This window comes from Pan paniscus, chromosome 2 (genome assembly GCF_029289425.2).
Source record: "Pan paniscus chromosome 2, NHGRI_mPanPan1-v2.0_pri, whole genome shotgun sequence".
NCBI classification, from domain to species: domain Eukaryota; kingdom Metazoa; phylum Chordata; class Mammalia; order Primates; family Hominidae; genus Pan; species Pan paniscus.
In genome coordinates, this window is record NC_085926.1 from 64,065,834 (window position 1) to 64,083,646 (window position 17,813).

Sequence of the window (17,813 nt, forward strand, 5' to 3'; positions counted from 1 at the left end):
CAAACTTGGGTTTACCTTCCTCAGCAGCTTATTAGAAGAGGGCACACGGCAGAAACAACATTAAAATCCGGAGGACCAGGCTGGGCACGGTGGCTCACGCCTGTAATCCTACCACTTTGGGAGGCCGAGGCAGGTGGATCACGAGGTCAGGAGATCGAGAACATCCCGGCTAACACGGCGAAACACGTGTGTACTAAAAATACAAAAAATTAGCCAGGCATGGTGGCGGGCGCCTGTAGTCCCAACTACTCGTGAGGCTGAGGCAGGAGAATGGCGTGAACCTGGGAGGCGGAGCTTGCAGTGAGCGGAGATCGTGCCACTGCACTCCAGCCTGGGGGACAGAGCGAGACTCCATTTCAAAAAAAAAAAAAAATTCCTGGGGACCAGCATCCAGTCACCCAGAGACTACCCCCTTGCTATCTGTTTTCAAGGTGAACAGAACCTACCTGTTGCATTAGACAGGGCCAGGGATTCCATGGAGCCCCGAGGGGTCTGCTCTGTGGGCGTCATGTCCTCTGTGTATTTCAGGGAACTGATGGGATGACGGGTCCGACATTGCTGAGTGGACATGCCCCCTTCCTCTTCCTCTTCCTCCTCATATTTGGGGACTTGGATGCTGCCTCGGGTCTCACTGAAACTCTGACTAGACATATCACTGTAGCTCTCCTGAGATCTCAGCCTCCCCGGGTAATAGTCTTCTCGGCATTCCTTGATGAAGCTGCCAGCATGTCCTGTCATGGCCAGTGACGAGCTCCTTTTGGGGTTGCTGAAGTGCTTGCCCCACATTTCGGGCTGGGCCCCAGCCCCTTGCCCTCCTGGACTGTAGGAAGTTCTGATGTTGCACTGGCTGAGGAGCTGCAGAGGGCTCTGGGTCTGGTTCTGCTCCATCTTGTTCCCATAATGGTAGGGCTCTTCCCGGCTCCTCCAGATGGGGTCCCGGTTGAGGCTGGGTGTCTGGCTGGACAGGCTGAGCATGTCCATCTGCAGTGACAGGGGGTCTACGTCGGCTGACAGCCGGTTAGAACTCACTTGCAGCTGGCTGTGCTGGTTCAGCATGGGCTCCTCCGTCTTGCCCTTGTTCTTGCCAATTTTGGCACTGCGCCGGGACTCCTTGGCCCTGGCGTTCTGGAAGGCGGAATCAGAGGAGTCAGAACCATTGGGGTCTTCCCCAGCACTGCAGGCCCGTGAGCAGAATATCTGGCCCTGCTTCGGGAGGAATGGCCGCCCCAGGAGGGATTTCTTGCAGTGAGCACAGCAGAAACAGGTCTCAGTGGCATGCCAATGTTGGCCGTCATAGGTCATTTGACCTTGGTCGATACCTAAAAAAATGAGAGACATTGGAGAGGCTGATGAGCTGCTCAGAGCTCTGCACTGGGATGTGAAACACATAGCACCTTGGTTTGTCTCAGGATTCCAGGTGCAGCAGGATAAACTGTCAATAAATCAACAATCAGACCCTTATGTAAATGGTATTCATGTCCTATTACGAGAACTCCTTGTTGTACCAGTATGCACCTTAACTCATTTGCTCCAAGCACAAAGACTCTAGGTTAAAATGGCTTGTCTATGAATCCTTCTGCCTGGGACACATTTCCCCCTGACAAATAGCAATAGTAATACTAACGTATGATCATGTACTGCTTTAAGAGCTTTATATATGTAAACTCATTTAATCACTCAGCTCCTTGAGCTAGCTTTCTAATATTATTTGCAGTTTTCACATGAGAAAATAGAGGCAGATGAGGCTAAGTAACTTGCGCAGGGTAACATAACTAGGAACCAGAGACGAGATCTGTACCCAGGAAGTCTTATTCTCAACCATGACATTGACACTATCTCCTTCACTCTAGTTAGGCATCTGCTCAAAAGCCAACTCCTCTGAGAAGTCTTCCTATCCACACTAAATAGTGATTCTCCATTACTCTCCACCCTTACCTGCTGGAGTTTTCTTGATAGCATTAATACCGCTTTACATTGCAACAGTATATATATGCATCTGTTTATTATTTCTCTCCCCCACTAAAAGTGAAGCTCTATGAGGACAGACTCATTGAGTTTCTACAGCATCTCCAGGACCTGGAACATGGCCTGGTGTATGACAGGGCTCTCTGTGTATAGACAGATCGAGTGAATCCCATTACTAGCATATGCTATTCCAATGGGTAAGTCACAGCAGCAACCCAGTGGATGCTATGGTGAATGTTTTCTTCAAAACTCCTAAGTTGAAATCCTAAATCCTAAAGTGATGGCATTAGGAGATGGAGCTTTTTGGGAGGTGACTAGGTCATGAGAGTGGAGACCTCATGAATGAGATTAGTGCCCTTATAACAGAGGCCCAAGGGAGCCTGTTTGCTCCTTCCACTATATGATGACTCTGCCAGAAGGTATCATCCAGGAAACAAAAAACAGGCCCTCAGCAGACACTGCATTTGCTGGTGCCTTGAGTTTGAACTTCCCAGCTTTCAGAACTGTCAGCAATACATTTCTGTTACTCAGAGGCCACCCAGTCTGTGCTATTCTGTTAAAGCAGTCTCAACAGACTTAGTGGGAAATAAAAATGTGGATTTCAACTCTTGTTAAGGAAAAATCTGCTTTTGGTAAAGAAAAACCTAGACACGGTATTGCCAAAGCTACTGCCCCTCTGGGAGCATAAGTACCCTTTGCTTAATTTCATCAGGGAAGGAAGAGGTACGATTCCTCCCTGTGACAGGCCTGCACCAGGTTTATATAGCCTGGCCACACTGCATACTAAGGGAGCCTCCCACAGCCCCAGGGGTTCTGCCTTCTCATCATCTCTGCCCTCTTCTGGTTATAGAACTTCCTCTCCCTGTGGGACACCATTTCCCTGCCATCTTCAGGCCGTGAGCTTTGGGTGGGGCAAAAGCTGATCTGGGGCCCAACATAGGCCAGCAAAAAAAATCTGCTCTCCTGGCACCCAGGGACTGATTCAGGGGTGGGCAAGTGACCTGCACTAAGCCAACACCTCTCATTGCTTTTTCTAAGGCAGGACTTTTGCTAAGGCAGTCACAGAGCAGGCTCTTTTTATAGCAGCTGTAAAACTGGCAGAATGGAAACTGGGAGCTGCTGGGGCCCCCTCCCGTGGGGAGAGCCTGCTGGGAATATAGCCTCAAGCTATGACTGTAGGGTGGACCAGGACCCTTGCACTCTCTTGATGCGTAATGATACACGGCTTCCCAGAAAAAAGGACTAATGTGGCCTTTATCTTCAGTGGCTGAGAGTTTCTGAGCCTGGACTTTCAAGGAAGAACTTCTGGAGACTTGTCTAAAGAGGCAATGAACAAGAAATTAGGGAGAAGAAGAGAATTGCAAGAACAAAAGGCCACCGGCCCAAGCAGCCTATCTTTCTCCTCCCTGACTCACTTTTGTGTCAATGGAGCCCAGGGAGAGAGGAATGAGGGCAATTCTTCTCGTATTAGCTCTTTCCCAAACTATGGGGTTCTCTTTTCATTTTGAAACCTGGCCTTAGAGACTAAGAGGGGATTTTTTTTATAGGGATAGGAGCAGCCACAAGGGTCACCCCAAGTGGGAGAGAGGAAACTGTGTGAATCAACTGAATCAACTCCATCTTTTTTTTTTTTTTTTTTTTTTTTTGAGACGGATCAACTCCATCTCTTACAGCACCAGTGCTCCCCAGCAGAGTGAGAAATAACCAGCTGGGGCGGGGCTAGAAACAGACAACCCAGAGCGCCGTGGACACTTCCTCCCCAGACCCTTGGGAGAAAGCCGAGGCAGACATCACAGGGACACGGGACTCTGTAGTAGTTAAGCATAAGCCTTCAGGACTCTGATGCACACAGGTTCAAATCCCAGCTCCATCCCACAGCAGCTGGTTGTAAAGATGCTGACGGCCATCTGCTTGGGTTCAAATCTTGACTCTGCTGCATTCCAGCTGTGTGACCCTAGGCAAATTGCTTCATTTCTCTTTGTTTTGGTCTCCCCATCAGTACAATGGGGATAATCATAGTACTTGGTAATTGAGTTAACATGCATGGAGTGCTGAGAACTGGGCCTACTGACCACTCTTCTTTTATTGCATTAGGTCTGAAAGCCTGTCTCTCTCTTTGCTGAGGGTCACTGCCCAGATGCAGTCCAAGAAATAACTAGGAGGCTGCTCTGTCTCTCCTGCCCTCTCCCACCCTCCTTCTTCCTCTCCTTCTTCTCACTCCCTTTCTCAAATGCCAAGAGTGCAGAGAGCTCATGATGGCATCCCTGGGTCCTTTGGTGAGCTCTAATCAGCACAGCATCCAGAGCAGCTGCGGCTATCCCCACTCCCTGTTAGAGGTACACAGGAAGTCCAGTCCCTCTGGTCTGTCTGCCACCAGCTGCTTCTCCACGCTTTGGCAAGGACACATGCTCAGATGCAGCAGCAAGGGCCTAGTTCCTTGGGATGGGGGCCTCATGGAAGGAAGGACTCAGTTTGGGAGAGTGGAGGGGAGGCATATCATAAAGCGGCCTGGCAGGCAGCAGAACGTGGTCCCCGATAAACATCGATGTCAGATGGTCCTCTGAACTGCTCCTGAACTCTAAACATCTGGAAAAGGGCTCTGCTGTTCGACATCTAAGCGTTCTTTTTTTATTCCTTCTCTAAGCCCTTTAAGTACTTCTTGGAGGGTGTGTGTGTCTACTGCTGCCACAGCCTCGGTCTGTTTATAGGACTGTTTACTCTGCTGTGCACAGGCAAAAGTACCGTTGCCCTAGCAACGGCTGCCTGACGCAGGGCCTGCTCTGAGCGGCTGTATAAATATGGAATATCTGTACAGTATGGTCGGAGGTAAAGCACCCAGTGACTGAGGTATGCATGCTATATAGAGTGTGCTCTTTCACTGTCACAGGAAAATTATGTTTGGTAAAAAAGTGGATTTAAAACAAACATTAGGGACAGCATTTTAACTACAGCAGCAATAATACTGCAGGCCACCACGGTCACCTTTTCTGATAAAACACTGACACCCTTTAATGGATTTAATAGGAAAGGAGGAGAGAATGCCAATAAATGTGCTGGGCAGCCACAGGGCGACAGTAAGAGAAGAAAACCGAGGGGCCATCTGAGGTGTACATGCTGCAGCAACAGAGAGATTTTTCTCTCTGCCAAGTACTGAGCAAAAATTCTAAGTGGCAGTTTCTGGAGAGGCTCTTAGCCTCCAAAGACAGAAACAGGAAAAACAGAAATATGGATGGGAAGGGGTATTGTTGCCATGGGCTGGTATTCTGCACACATGGCCCCTCTCATCTGAGCAAGTGTGCACTTGCAGACTTGAATCCTCGGTTGGGCAATACTGAGTCAAGACATTGCACCATTTTCCCTGACACTGTCCTACCTCTCCCCTTCCACACACGTCTTGCCACTTGTCACAACTGATCTTCGCATTTCCTAACTCTCAGCAAAAAGAAGGTTATCTGTTTGACTACTTTGATCTTGTGAGACATGAAAGCTCCTGGGTACTGAGTTGAAGCAATAGGCTGTGAGAGGGGTGAGGTTTTTAGGGGTTAGGGGATGGGGAATTTGCCATCACCTAAGCCCCCAGAAGGAAATGCAGCTGAACAGAGGTCTTCACAGCAGAGCTTAAGCCCAGGCCTGAGTATGTGGGACAAGAATGCCCAATGACAAAGCACTGTTGAGCACACGCTAGGTGTCTTGTCCACAAAGCCAGGGTTTTTATCAGCACACAGAGCTCTCCAAATACTAGCTAATTTTTTATTTGAATACATCACTTCTTATGAACCAAGAAAACAAAGCCACTTTTTTTGGTCCTGATAAAACCTTTTAAGTGGGGCAAAATGGGCTCCAAAGTGGATTATCTCTGTATCTCCTCACTCTAGGTAAGAAATTGGCAGCTTCTGAACAGACTTCTTCAGATTGCACAAGCCACTGGATGATCTGGCTGTGATCTCACAGACATTCAGCCACTGCCAACTTTTTTATTCCCCCCAAGGTTGGCTCCTTCCCAAGGTGCCAGAAAAGTCAAGTTGAATGAATAAGCCACAATGCAGTATGATCTGGAACAGCGTTAAAGGGTTGAACAAATTGGGTATTTGCAGAGGGAAAATGATTTTCACCATCTCATATCTGCCACTTATTGGGGGAGTTAATAGTTTATGGACTATTTGAGGTTCATTTGCTTTGCATTTGGCTGGAGTAGCTTTTGCTATTTTTTTTTTTAAAGACATACTTGCCAGAAGCCACTGGGTTTCCTTGACAATCCCTCCCCACCAAGAGACCACTTTGGTTCCTCCTCTGCAAATCCCCAACTTGTCCCAAGGAGGCTATGGAAGATATCTGTTTAGATTTTCCTTCTGAGCTTCCCCCACTGCCCTGAGCCTCGCTTGTGGGACTGTATGGCACATAGTCCCCACTTGGAGGTGGGCCCTTGACCAAAGCAAGGCTGAGAAGATTCTTATTTGCAAGAACTGACCTGAAAACTGGAAGAGACACAGTTCCTCTCCTTTTGAGAATGCAAATACTAAGACTAGTATCACTAGTGAGTCATCTCGACCATTAGGTGAAGACAGCTTCTCCCAAATGATGTTAACAGAAGGCAAATTAAGCTGAGATACAGAGAAAAATATCGGTTTTGTCTGAACCCTTGATCCACCCCTATCTGAAGCTAGTATACTTCTTGGCCTTTCTAGTGTTGTGAATCAAGAAATTCTCTTTTTCAGTTAAGTTAGGATGAGTTGGGTTTCTAACACTTGCAATCAAAGATATTTTAATTACACCCAAAACAAAGGTGACCGCATCACAGAAGGACCAAGCTGACTGCCAAATATTGCCTCACCTATATGTTGGGCACAGGTGTCACAATATTCTGCATACAAGGACTCGAAGCAGTGGCAACAGTAGGGTCTTCCCTCCTTCATGATGTAGCGCTGGCCGCCCAGCACTGTCTCACACTCGAAGCAGCAAAAGTGTTTCATGTGCCAGTGTCGCCCCTCAGCTTCTGTGCATTCATCTGCAAAGATGATCTGGAGATGGGGAAGCCAAATGGTCAATGTGTAAAACCCATCCAGAACATATTTTAAAGGAAGAAAGCTATGGGGTCCTTGAACTAGAAGGGTAAGAAAGCAGATCCTACTCACAAATAATTAAACAAAAATCCATATGGATATGTTTATTCTGTATGTATATCAGTTCCTATACATGGATTTACCTAAAGCATAATTAAACATGATTTCTGGCCTAGCCAGTAATTAACTTAACCACATTTAATAAGAGAAAGAATGTTCTACCCTGGAGAATATAAGGCATGATCAAAAACTGACAGCTCACAGGCACATTGGACATACATATCTGCTTCATTTGGCCTGGCCATATTATTTTTTTAAATGGAAAATATCATATTAACACTTGTAATCCTGGTTTATCTTTTGAAAATACAACATTTGCAAAGCTCAGTGCACATTCCTACATGGCAATAACAAACTAGAGCTAAGAAGAGAGGCTGCTGCTTTCTAATGAGTGGCAAGTTCTCCAGTTTGTCATATTCTTCATCCTTCCCTATTGCCTTAAAATAAGTCACCTTCATTTACAGCACCTGCCAGGCCCTCACAAGTGTTTGCATTTTCCCCCAATATAGAGTTTTTAAAATTTCAAAGCACAGATTTCAAAATTTACTATAAAGCTACAGTAATCAACCCAGCATGGCACTGGCATAAGGCTGGGCATATAGATGAATAGGTATCCAGATTTAAACTCATACATACATGGTCAATTAATTGTGGAAAAGGAGGCCAAGACCATTCCGTGGGGAAAAGAATAGTTTTCTCAACAAACAGAGCTCGGACAACAGGAGAGCCTCATGTAAAATAATGAATTCAAACCCCTACCTTACATCATACATAAAAATTAACTCAAGGCTGGGTGCGGTGGCTCACACCTGTAATCCCAGCACTTTGGGAGGCCAAGGTGGGTGGATCACAAAGTCAGGAGATTGAGACTATCCTGGCTAACACAGTGAAACCCTGTCTCTATTAAAAATACAAAAAAAAAAAAAAAAATAGGTGTGGTGGTGGGCACCTGCAGTCCCAGCTACTCGGGAGGCTGAGGCAGGAGAATGGCGTGAACCTGGGAGGCGGAGCTTGCAGTGAGCTGAGATCGTGCCACTGCACTCCAGCCTGGGTGACAGGGTGAAACTCCATCTCGAAGAAAAAAAAAATTAGTTCAAATGGGGTTAAAGAGCTAGGGGCAAAAAAACAATAAAACTCTTAGAAGAAAACACAGGTGTAAATCTTTATGACCTTGAACTAGGCAATGGTTTCTTAGATATGATGCTAAAAGCATAAACAACAAAAAATAAAGTAGACTTCATCAAAATTAAAAACTTTATGCTTCAAAGGACATCATCGAGTAAGTGAAAATACAGCTATAGAATGGGAGAAAATATTTGCCAATCATCTATCTGATGAGGGACTAGTATACAGAATATATACAAATCACTCTTACAACTCAATAATGAGAAAAATAGGCCAAGTACAGTGGCTCACACCTGTAATCCCAGTGCTTTGAGAGGCTGAGGTGGGTGGATCACATGAGGCCAGAAGTTTGAGACGAGCCTCACCAACATGGTGAAACGCCATCTCTACTAAAAATACAAAAATTAGCTGGGCATGGTGGTGCATGCTTCTAATCCCAGCTACTCAGAAGGTTCGGTCAGGAGAATCGCTTGAACCTGGGAGGTGGAGGCTGCAGTGAGCCAAGATCATGCCACTGCACTCCAGCCTGGGTGACAGAGTGAGACTCTGTCTTAAAAAAAAAAAAAAAAAAAGGGAAAAATAACCCAATTGAAAAGGTAGTCAAAAAATTTAAAAACTTTTTTCAGACATTTCTCTGAAAAAGAAGATACACAAATATCTAATAAACACATGAAAAGATGCTCAACATTATTAGCTGTTGGGGAAATATGAATCAAAACCTCAATGTGATACTACTTCATACCCATTACGATAGCTATAATGAAAAAAAACAGATGATAACAAGTATTAGTGAGAAAGTGGACAAATTGGAATCCTCATTCATTGATAGCAGGAATGTAAAATGTTATACTTGTTTTGGAAGACAATTTGGCATTCCCTCAAAAAGTTAAACTTAGAATTATCATATGACCCAGCAATTCCACTCCTGGGTGTACACTCAAGAGAACTAAAAATATATGTACACACAAACACTTGTACATAAATGTTCATAGCAGCGTTGTTTAGAGTAGCCAAAAAGTGGAAACAACTTAAATGTCCATCAACTGATACATGGCTAGACAAAATGTGATACATACATACAACTGAATATTATTCAGCCATGAAAAGGAATGAAGTACTTACATATACTACAATATGGATTAACATTGGAAACATGCTAAACGAAAGAAACCAGACTTGAAAGGTCACATATGATTTCACTTACATGAAATGTCCAGAACATGTAAATCCACAGAGACAAAAATAGATTAGAAGTTGCCAGGGGCTAGGGAAAGGGGGAAATGAGGAGTGACTGCTAATGGATAAAGAGTTTCTCTTTAGTTGATGAAAATGGTCTGGAATCAGCAGTGATGGTTGCACAGCTTTGTGAATATACTAAAATCCACAGAATTATTTACTTTAAAAGGGTCCTTAATGCTATGCAAATTATATCTCAATAAACAAATTTCAAAGTGTGTGCTTCAATCATATTCTAATTGCCATTAGACAACACAAAGTTGTATTCTGAGCACCAATTTTCAGATGTGGAAACTGAGGCATGAAGGTAAAAAGGTGTTCTAGAACCACAGAGTTGGACCTGAATTTAGTTTTCCAGCTATCTTTCTAGAAGGTCTCTCCAGAACATCACCATTAGTGTTAGAATTCAAATTAGTTAAGCCTGATCAGCTTCCTTCTAGAAAGTGAGTCCCTCGTAGGTAGTTTGTAAGAAAGAAATGCCCATGTAACAGTAGGCTGTCTGGCTGAAAAAGGGGAGTGTTACTTACCTCCCACACTGCTATTTACAGAGAAAGATAGATGCAAAAAACTCCTTTGCACAGGAGGAAACCTCTGTCTAGGACTTTTACCCAAATTATTCCCATAAAAGTGGTCAGATTTAGAACATTCTTTTTTCTGCTCCCAACTTATAAAGCTAAACCAGGTTTTCTATTCTGTCAGCTTACACGGTAGGGTGTGCTTCTAGTAGGGGAAGAAGGCCAGGCAGAGGTTTTGCGTTCTATCCTGCTTTCTTACATAGGGTACTTCTTAGAGCACGGGGCAGAGACATCCAAATGAAGTATTCATCTGCCTCCTGAATTTTCACTCAGAACTTTTATAAACTGTAGAAAAATCAAATAATGCTACCCATTTTCTTCTCTTTTCTAATCATTTTGCAGCAGTGAATCTTGGAAAATGAAACAATTTTAAGATATAAGTGGCACTCCATTACTGATTATTCCATGAGATTAGGGTTAATATCTAAAGATGCACAATGCAATTTTGTTTTGTTTTGTTTTTAGAGTTCTGAACCTACTTAGGGCCAGTTATATGTCACTTGGGGATCTTCATGGATATAGAAACTGCCTTCCCAACAGGAAGCTATGAGACCTCCACGCTCAGTAAAGCAGGCCACAACCCCAGACATTCTAGTAACCAGGGATGGGTGGGGCTTCTCTCCCAAAAGGGTTAATGCAAGAAAATGAAGTTGCCTATGGCTTTCTTCAGTGCAGAAAGCCAGAAGACCATGTGTTGGCTATGGTGCAATGAAGGGGTGATGGGCAGGTAAACCTGCTGGAGTTTGCTCTAACCTCATCGCAGGCAGCACAGCGCGGCTTCAGGCACTCAGCATGGTGCCTGCCACAGTATATCTTCCCATCTTGGTAAAAGTAGATCAGATCCACCAGGAGCTCATTGCAGACAGTGCATACGAAGCACGGCGGGTGCCAGCAAACGCCGTGGCCAGCGCGTGACGCAAACACAGCGATGTCTCCACCATTGATCTGGCCTCCGCACTGTGAGGCAAACAGAAACATCAGTAGTCACACTAGCCCCATCTCCCAGTGCTGTGCATAAATGATAAAGGACAACCACCATTAGCTGGCTACTGAGTGCTTATGTTCAAAGCAGTCACTATGCTTCCTGCTTTACACAGGCAGCAGGGCAGGTTTTTCTTGTCCTCCCTGAACTCTCCTTCCTAAGGCTTACAAATAATGTAGAGAGAAAGTCATTGGGAGAATGAGGAATCACAAAGGTGGGAAAGAAAGAAAAGCTCTTTTAGCACAATAACGTACAGGGGCTCTGCAGGCAGGAGGCAAACTGGCACAGAGGAAAGCCTCATTATCTTTTAGATACTTTAAACTCCATGCAGAGACACAGCCAGGTTTAACACCACGAGGAGTGGCTGGGGAGGGAGGTGGGTGGGAGGACGGGGCTTGGAGGAGGTGGGGCCTATACTCTTACATGGGAGGGAGGGTGGGTACATAATAGCACGCTCACCTTTAACTACCTTCTCTGTGTGCCTTTCAGGCATGCTTTTAGTCTGCTTCCTCTAACATCTTTCTACATAGTCTTGATTGACACGGCACCACTTCTAAGGCCAAACTATGGAAAGGGTTTCTTCCTATCCCTTCCCTACCTTCTCACTCATTTTCTCAAGTTCCCTCTTGATCCTGAAAGAAACAAGGCAGAATCACTAGCCACCTATGCTTACATTTGGGGTTGGGACAAAAAGAATATGGTTTGAGGGACTCTGAGGGAAGAATAAAGTGTGGAAAGTAGGTCTAGGGAGATGCTTTTGCTGACCATGGTATGGGCCTTGAGGTTCACAGGTTGAGTATAGTTCTCGGGTCATACAAGAGTGGCTGAGCTCGGGACAATGTCTAAAGAGCAGAGAAGCTACCTCCAAATCTTTCCCATGCTATGCGTTGAAATGTATCTTAGAAAATGAAGTAAAGACCTCACAAACAGTCTGTGGGAGCTCATCCACGTGTGTGACTGGACAAAAGAAAGGCATCATGTTATCCTTACCTTCCATGATAATGTTAGCAGAGCTAAAGCATGCAGACATAATCCTATATAACCCTCACACGAGTCATCATTCATCCATTCTATAGATGACAAAACCAAGGAAAAGTAACACGGTCAAGGTCATCTGGAAGAAACATGAGTCAAACTTATGAAAGCTCTTTCTGCCGTCACACTCTTGGCACTATTCTACACAATTCTTGGCACCTGCCCACAAAATGCCCAACCTTCCTTCTCCCTTAGGCAAACTCAGCTTGCCTGGTTCCAGGAGACTGATCTGAGAGGAGCAAGGATTTCAGCTTGCCTGGATGGAGCACAGTGAATCTCAGATCACAACCACTGACCACCTGTACCTTAAGGGTGGGTCCCAGATATACTTCATAAGAATAAAGATCCCACTGCCAAATCTCTGGTCAATTAGCTCCCCCATCCCATATAACTGAACCTTCTCACTCTACCCCTTTCTGAAATCTCAAAAAAGGGCCTCAAATGACATCTGCTTCCCTTGGGCAGCATCCCACCTCCTCTTCTTTGATCCAGTTAACATATCTTCAGCTCTCAAGGGGTCTATGCAGAGCTTAAGGAGTTAGATAGGAATGTTCAAAAAGCTGTAGGACTTAGAGAAGTACCAAGAATGACGATCAGCACTGGAAAGCCTGTGGCAGCTGAGAGGTGGGGCAAGGTGTGTTCCCACCCTGCAGTCTCTACAACTCTTCTTCACCACACCCTGAGCACTCAACAGGAGCAGAGGAGACAGGAAATCCAGAATCTTGAACGCAGTGAGGTCCCAGGGAGAATGCCTCTTCACTCCCCTGAACCCACTCTCACCTGTTCACAAATAGCTCCTGTCAACATGACTGGGAAGGGCTTCATGCACTTCAATAAGGAACTCTCAATTCTCAGGAGAAGATCATTTACCTCCCCTTTAAATGGCTCTCGTTCTGGGATGATCCTGGGAGGGAGGCTGACCCATGGCCCAAGCCAACTCCATTTTCTAAAGGTCTCTTTTTAAAACATAAATCCATCATGCCATTGCTCTGCTCAATTCTTCCAATGGCTCACCCAGAACTCTGACTTTATCTGAATTATCTCCCTTCACTCCCTCTGCCCCAGCCCATTGGCTAACTCACTGTTGAACATAATAGACACCCTCCTGTCTTAGGGCCTCTAAACCGGTCATTCCTTCTGCCTTAGCATTCCCTCTGCCCTAAAATCTGCAAGACTCTCTCCCTCTTGCACATCTGTGCACATCTTTGCTCAGATCTTCTAAGTGGGGTCTTCCCCATCAACCTTCCTTAAAACTGCAGCCTCCCCACACTTCCAGTACATTCAAGTCTCCTTCCTTGCTGTATTTTTTTCTATTTTGTTGATTACATATATTGTCTGACTTCCTCCCCTAGAATCCAACTCCTTAGAAGGGCAAGATGAAACTTTCCCGTCTTTTGTTCACTACTGTATCTCAGGCACATAGTAGGCACTCAGTAAAACAATTGTTGGATGAATGAATGGGTGAAAAGATGCCAGAACAATGCCTCTTCACTCCCCTGAATCCATGCTTACCTGTTCACAAATAGCTCCTGTCATGGTGACTGGGAAAGGCCTGACATTCCCACGGCCCAAGTTTTCACGTTTCCTCTGGCTGCTGAAAAGCTTCAGCTCCCTCTTCTCTTCCTCATCCAGGGAGTTGCAATATCGAACCTGAATAGACACAGACAATGGCATGGAAAAAGTCACCCTTGCTCCTTAAGATTTCTGAAGCCCATGACTCTGAGTTTTCTCGTTAAATACACTCTCATTTGGTTTTATAGCCCTCTCCTGAACTTTAACCACAACAGCCTTGGAGAGATTTAAGGTGAGTCTCTACTAAGGTGAGTCTCTACTAAGATTGCGGACAGCCAAAAGAGCTTACCAAAGGCTCTGAATTCTGGATCCCAAGCCTTGGGCAGGCTAAAGGTGCCTGCTCCTTATCCTGACTGCCTCACTCTGCTCACCATGTTAAGATCAAATCATCTGGGGTGGCTCAGCTGCCAGGAAAGAGCTGAGAAGTTCTCCTTCTTCCAAACTGCAGGAACCTGATACTTTCATCTCCATGTGCCCATGCAAGTGATCCTTGACACCAAGAATGACTCTAAGTCAGTGAGCCAGAGCAGGTGTCCACGTGCTGACAGCTTCTGTTCTCCCGTCTCATTTTGGAAAAACAGGGAAACAAAGGTGTGAGCCTGAGGAGTTGGACCAGGCATCTGTGATGCTGCACAAAAGTCTCTGCATGTTTATCTTTGTAGAGAGAGGAACAAGCTGCCTGCTAGGCTTCAGTTGAGTCGACTTGCAAGAGACATTTTCCTTCTTGTTAAATATAGAAACTCAGAGAATTAAAGGAGGAACATTAAAGATAATTTGAATCCAGTATCTCCCATTACTTATGCACACCTTGGGAATTGTGCTATATTCTTGCACTGTTATTTACTCAATGCTGTTTCTAATACTGACTCAGTTTTTTGGAAACTTGGATGCATTTATTTCAAAAGAAAGTATATTATAACTATAAATGGAAAACCAATATCACTTGTAAAAACAAAAACAAAAACAAACAAACAAACAAAAAAACCCAGAAGCAACCTAAATAGACTGGGAACAGAACCATGTTGTTAGATTCTAGCTGGTCACTTTGCTTGCAGGAAATCCTAAAACAGAGATCCCTGATGCTCCTACTTAAAAGTGGAGGCCAGTGTGAGTTAGAGAGATATGAGACACCTGCTAGCACTAAATTGAAATTTCCTCCTTGATTATTCAACCACTCTATCACAAGGAATACAATACAACTTAAAAGACAGTAACTCTGTCAGTATGTGGTTTCGCTTCATTTACTGCCATGTCCACATAACACTCAGAGTCATGTATATACCACACTTTGGGAAACACGGTCCTAATCCCATCTCCTGTTATACTTTGGAGTAATCTGGACATCAGAAAGGTTAAGTGAGTTGCTTGGATGATTTGTTACACAGATGGTTAGAGGGAAATCTTTGAACTAGGACTGTCACATCCTAATTTGAAAACCAGGACAGCTGTGGATATCAAAATTGTCTTATCTATGCAAAAAAGAAAATGGTCAAATATTTACTTTAGAATCACAATCACCCTTTGTCTTCAAAAGAGCCATTTCAAATAGGCTAAATCTGCCCACTGGGTCACACACACACACAATTCCTACCAATGGGACATTGTAATCTGAATGGTGTCTCTTTTCATAAAAGCACAGTTAACCATAAACACAACAAACCACTAAAATCAGAGAAGAGCCAATCCCTTCTCTCTGTCAAATAAAGAGCTAAAAAAAAAAAAAAGTCTTCATGTAAACGTCCCAGAGAGAACTGCAGTGACCTGAACAGCCCAGAATATATGGTTACACCATTGACATTTTAGGGACATGCTTTCAAAGGAAGGCACACCCTTCCTGCTTGTAAAAACTCGCATTTTCACTTCCAAATTAGTTAACCAGGCATCAGGTTACAATGCTTGCTCTCAATTTTAAAGGAGAAAGCATTATTTATATTTGCTTTATGATGTCTGAAATAAGGAGCAGTAAAGAGGATCATAGCTCTCTTTCTAGGGAACTGCTTCAGTTTTAAAGTTTTTGTCCTGCTTACTCAAATTTATTTTTGAGGCTCTCAAATGATCCCCTTTCATTCTAATGTGGGAAAATAAGACTGAAAAGCACTCATTTCCCCTGGGACGGAGCTGCTGGGATCCAGCTCCTGGGTTGGAGAGTTGGTAGAAAGCTGGTGTCCAGCTCTCTAAGGGGGTTATTTCTCCTATCAATTAAAAATTACATTTTTGTTTTAAATGCAGTCAGAGTCAAGTAGACAGTTCAGTTCCATAGGATTACTATTTTTAAAAACCAGATACCTAAAAATGAATTTCTAGCATGTAAACTGATTTCCCTTCCAGCATAATGATCTTTTAAAACCATGTTTACAAATTTCTCTTTATGAGCAATCAGATTTCAAGGATAAGAGATGCCCGCTTACAGTGCCATGTTTCTGGGTTCAGAAAAAAGGACAGTCTGCTAGTCCACACTTTCAAGAGTACAAAGAACAACCTCGGCAAGTCAGACTTCACCATGACAAAAACACAGACATTCGAAGCTACAAATCTGGACGTGTAATTCTCCTGCAGTGTAGTGTGGAAAACTTGCACACTCATTTAATATGAAATGATGCTGAAAATTCAGGAGAGTCACAAAGCTTTTGTAGGACTTGAAGTGGTCCAGGGGATCTCAATCATCTCTCCAAAATACACAGGCAACCCACATGGCATATTCTTCAAGTAAGAAAACTTGGAATCATAGCTTTTGAATTTTAGTGCTCCCTGGCTACCCCCAAATAGCTAGTAGCGCCAGGCATAGAGGCCAATCCAGTTTATAATGAGATTCTGCTTTTTTAGTAATACTCTCTAGAAGTAAATTGTTGGCCAGTTTATTTTGGCTCTAATTAAGGAAGCTAAAACCTAAAATAAATTGCCAGAGTTCTTCTTCAGCTACCTCATTGGTGGCAGATTATGAAAAAGGTAACAATTCATAGAAGGCACTAAGAAAATTCTGCATAAGCCCCCTCTAGCCCCTTACCTCATTGTCATGTGGCGGCAGCTGGTGTAGTAGCTGCTTGATTCGCAGTTTCTCTCCAGGACTGTTGACATAAGGGACTTTCTCTTCTGGGAGACAGCTATAGTACTGGTGTACCTGAAGGACAGAAAGCATATAGATGACTTGCCCATTACTCAAACCATGTGCCTATTCCCACTTACTGGGAAGATGATTCCCCCAGCAGGATGTAACTGACTTCTGCAGTCCTGACTCTTTATGAAAGTCAACAGCAGATGAGTTTCCTATGGTAAGCAGAGAAATTCATCCTTAAAGCAAGAGTCAGGCAAATCATCCATATCTGGGATTTTTCCCTCACTCTGTGAGGGAAAAATAAAGCCAGTAAATTTTCCTAGAAACAGAGAATTCAGTAGACATGCTGGTGAACCAGAGGGTAGGGCTTTCTCGGCAGACTCCCCTGAGAGCTGGCTTTACCATTTTCTCTGTTAGTCTCCAGCATGTGACGTGCCTCCCTAGCCAAAGGGATATGTCAGCACCTGCCTCGGCAATGGAGTTTAAGCCAGTCTTTGGCACTCGGCAAACCCCTAGGTACCTCAGCCTCCACCTACATTTAAAGCCCTCCAGGTTTCGAGACTTTTGTAAGGCAGGCAGCAGCTGACATCCATCAGAAATAGACTCACTAAATCTGGGATGCAGAGCATGTAATTAAAAATTGTCACTAACATGAGGATTTTTGCACATCCCACAACATTCCTGTTTACGACTGTTAGGACATATTCTTGTACTTTATGAGGCTCATTCAACCCTAACAACAACTGGGGAAAGCACCAAGCAGCTAATTTTGCCTGAGAAAAGAAAACAGACATTCCACCATTCAGCTACATGCAAAACTAGAGAAAGAAAAAACTGGCTAATACAGAAGGTATGTTATTATATAGGAGAGGCAAAAAAAAAAAAAAAAAAAAAAAAAAATCCCACAAGCCCAGATGACATCATGGAAAATACTCTCAAGTATCTCTTATTTAACAACATGACCACCTCTTGCAAAACAAGGCATTCATTTAACAAATGGAGAAGATGGAAGACTGAGGGCTCTGAAAGTCATCATATTTGGCCAGGCATGGTGGCTCACACCTGAAATCCCAGCACCTTGGGGGGCTGAGGCAGGTGGGAGAACCACCTGAAGGCGGCAGTTTGAGACCAGCCTGGCCAACACGGTGAAA

General features: G+C 44.3%; 1 protein-coding gene across 2 annotated transcripts in view; it reads right to left on the reverse strand.

Moving 5' to 3' along the window:
- Positions 1-17,813, reverse strand: part of PRICKLE2 (prickle planar cell polarity protein 2) — a 355,242-nt gene that overhangs the window by 52,445 nt on the left and 284,984 nt on the right. For both annotated transcript variants that reach the window (XM_034956835.3, XM_008963993.4), the window contains 5 exons: positions 16,615-16,728; positions 13,551-13,688; positions 10,775-10,978; positions 6,797-6,983; positions 447-1,319 (listed from right to left, as the gene is read on the reverse strand). In XM_034956835.3, the coding sequence (XP_034812726.2) occupies positions 447-1,319; positions 6,797-6,983; positions 10,775-10,978; positions 13,551-13,688; positions 16,615-16,728 (1,516 nt within the window). The remainder of the gene's footprint in view (positions 1-446; positions 1,320-6,796; positions 6,984-10,774; positions 10,979-13,550; positions 13,689-16,614; positions 16,729-17,813) is intronic.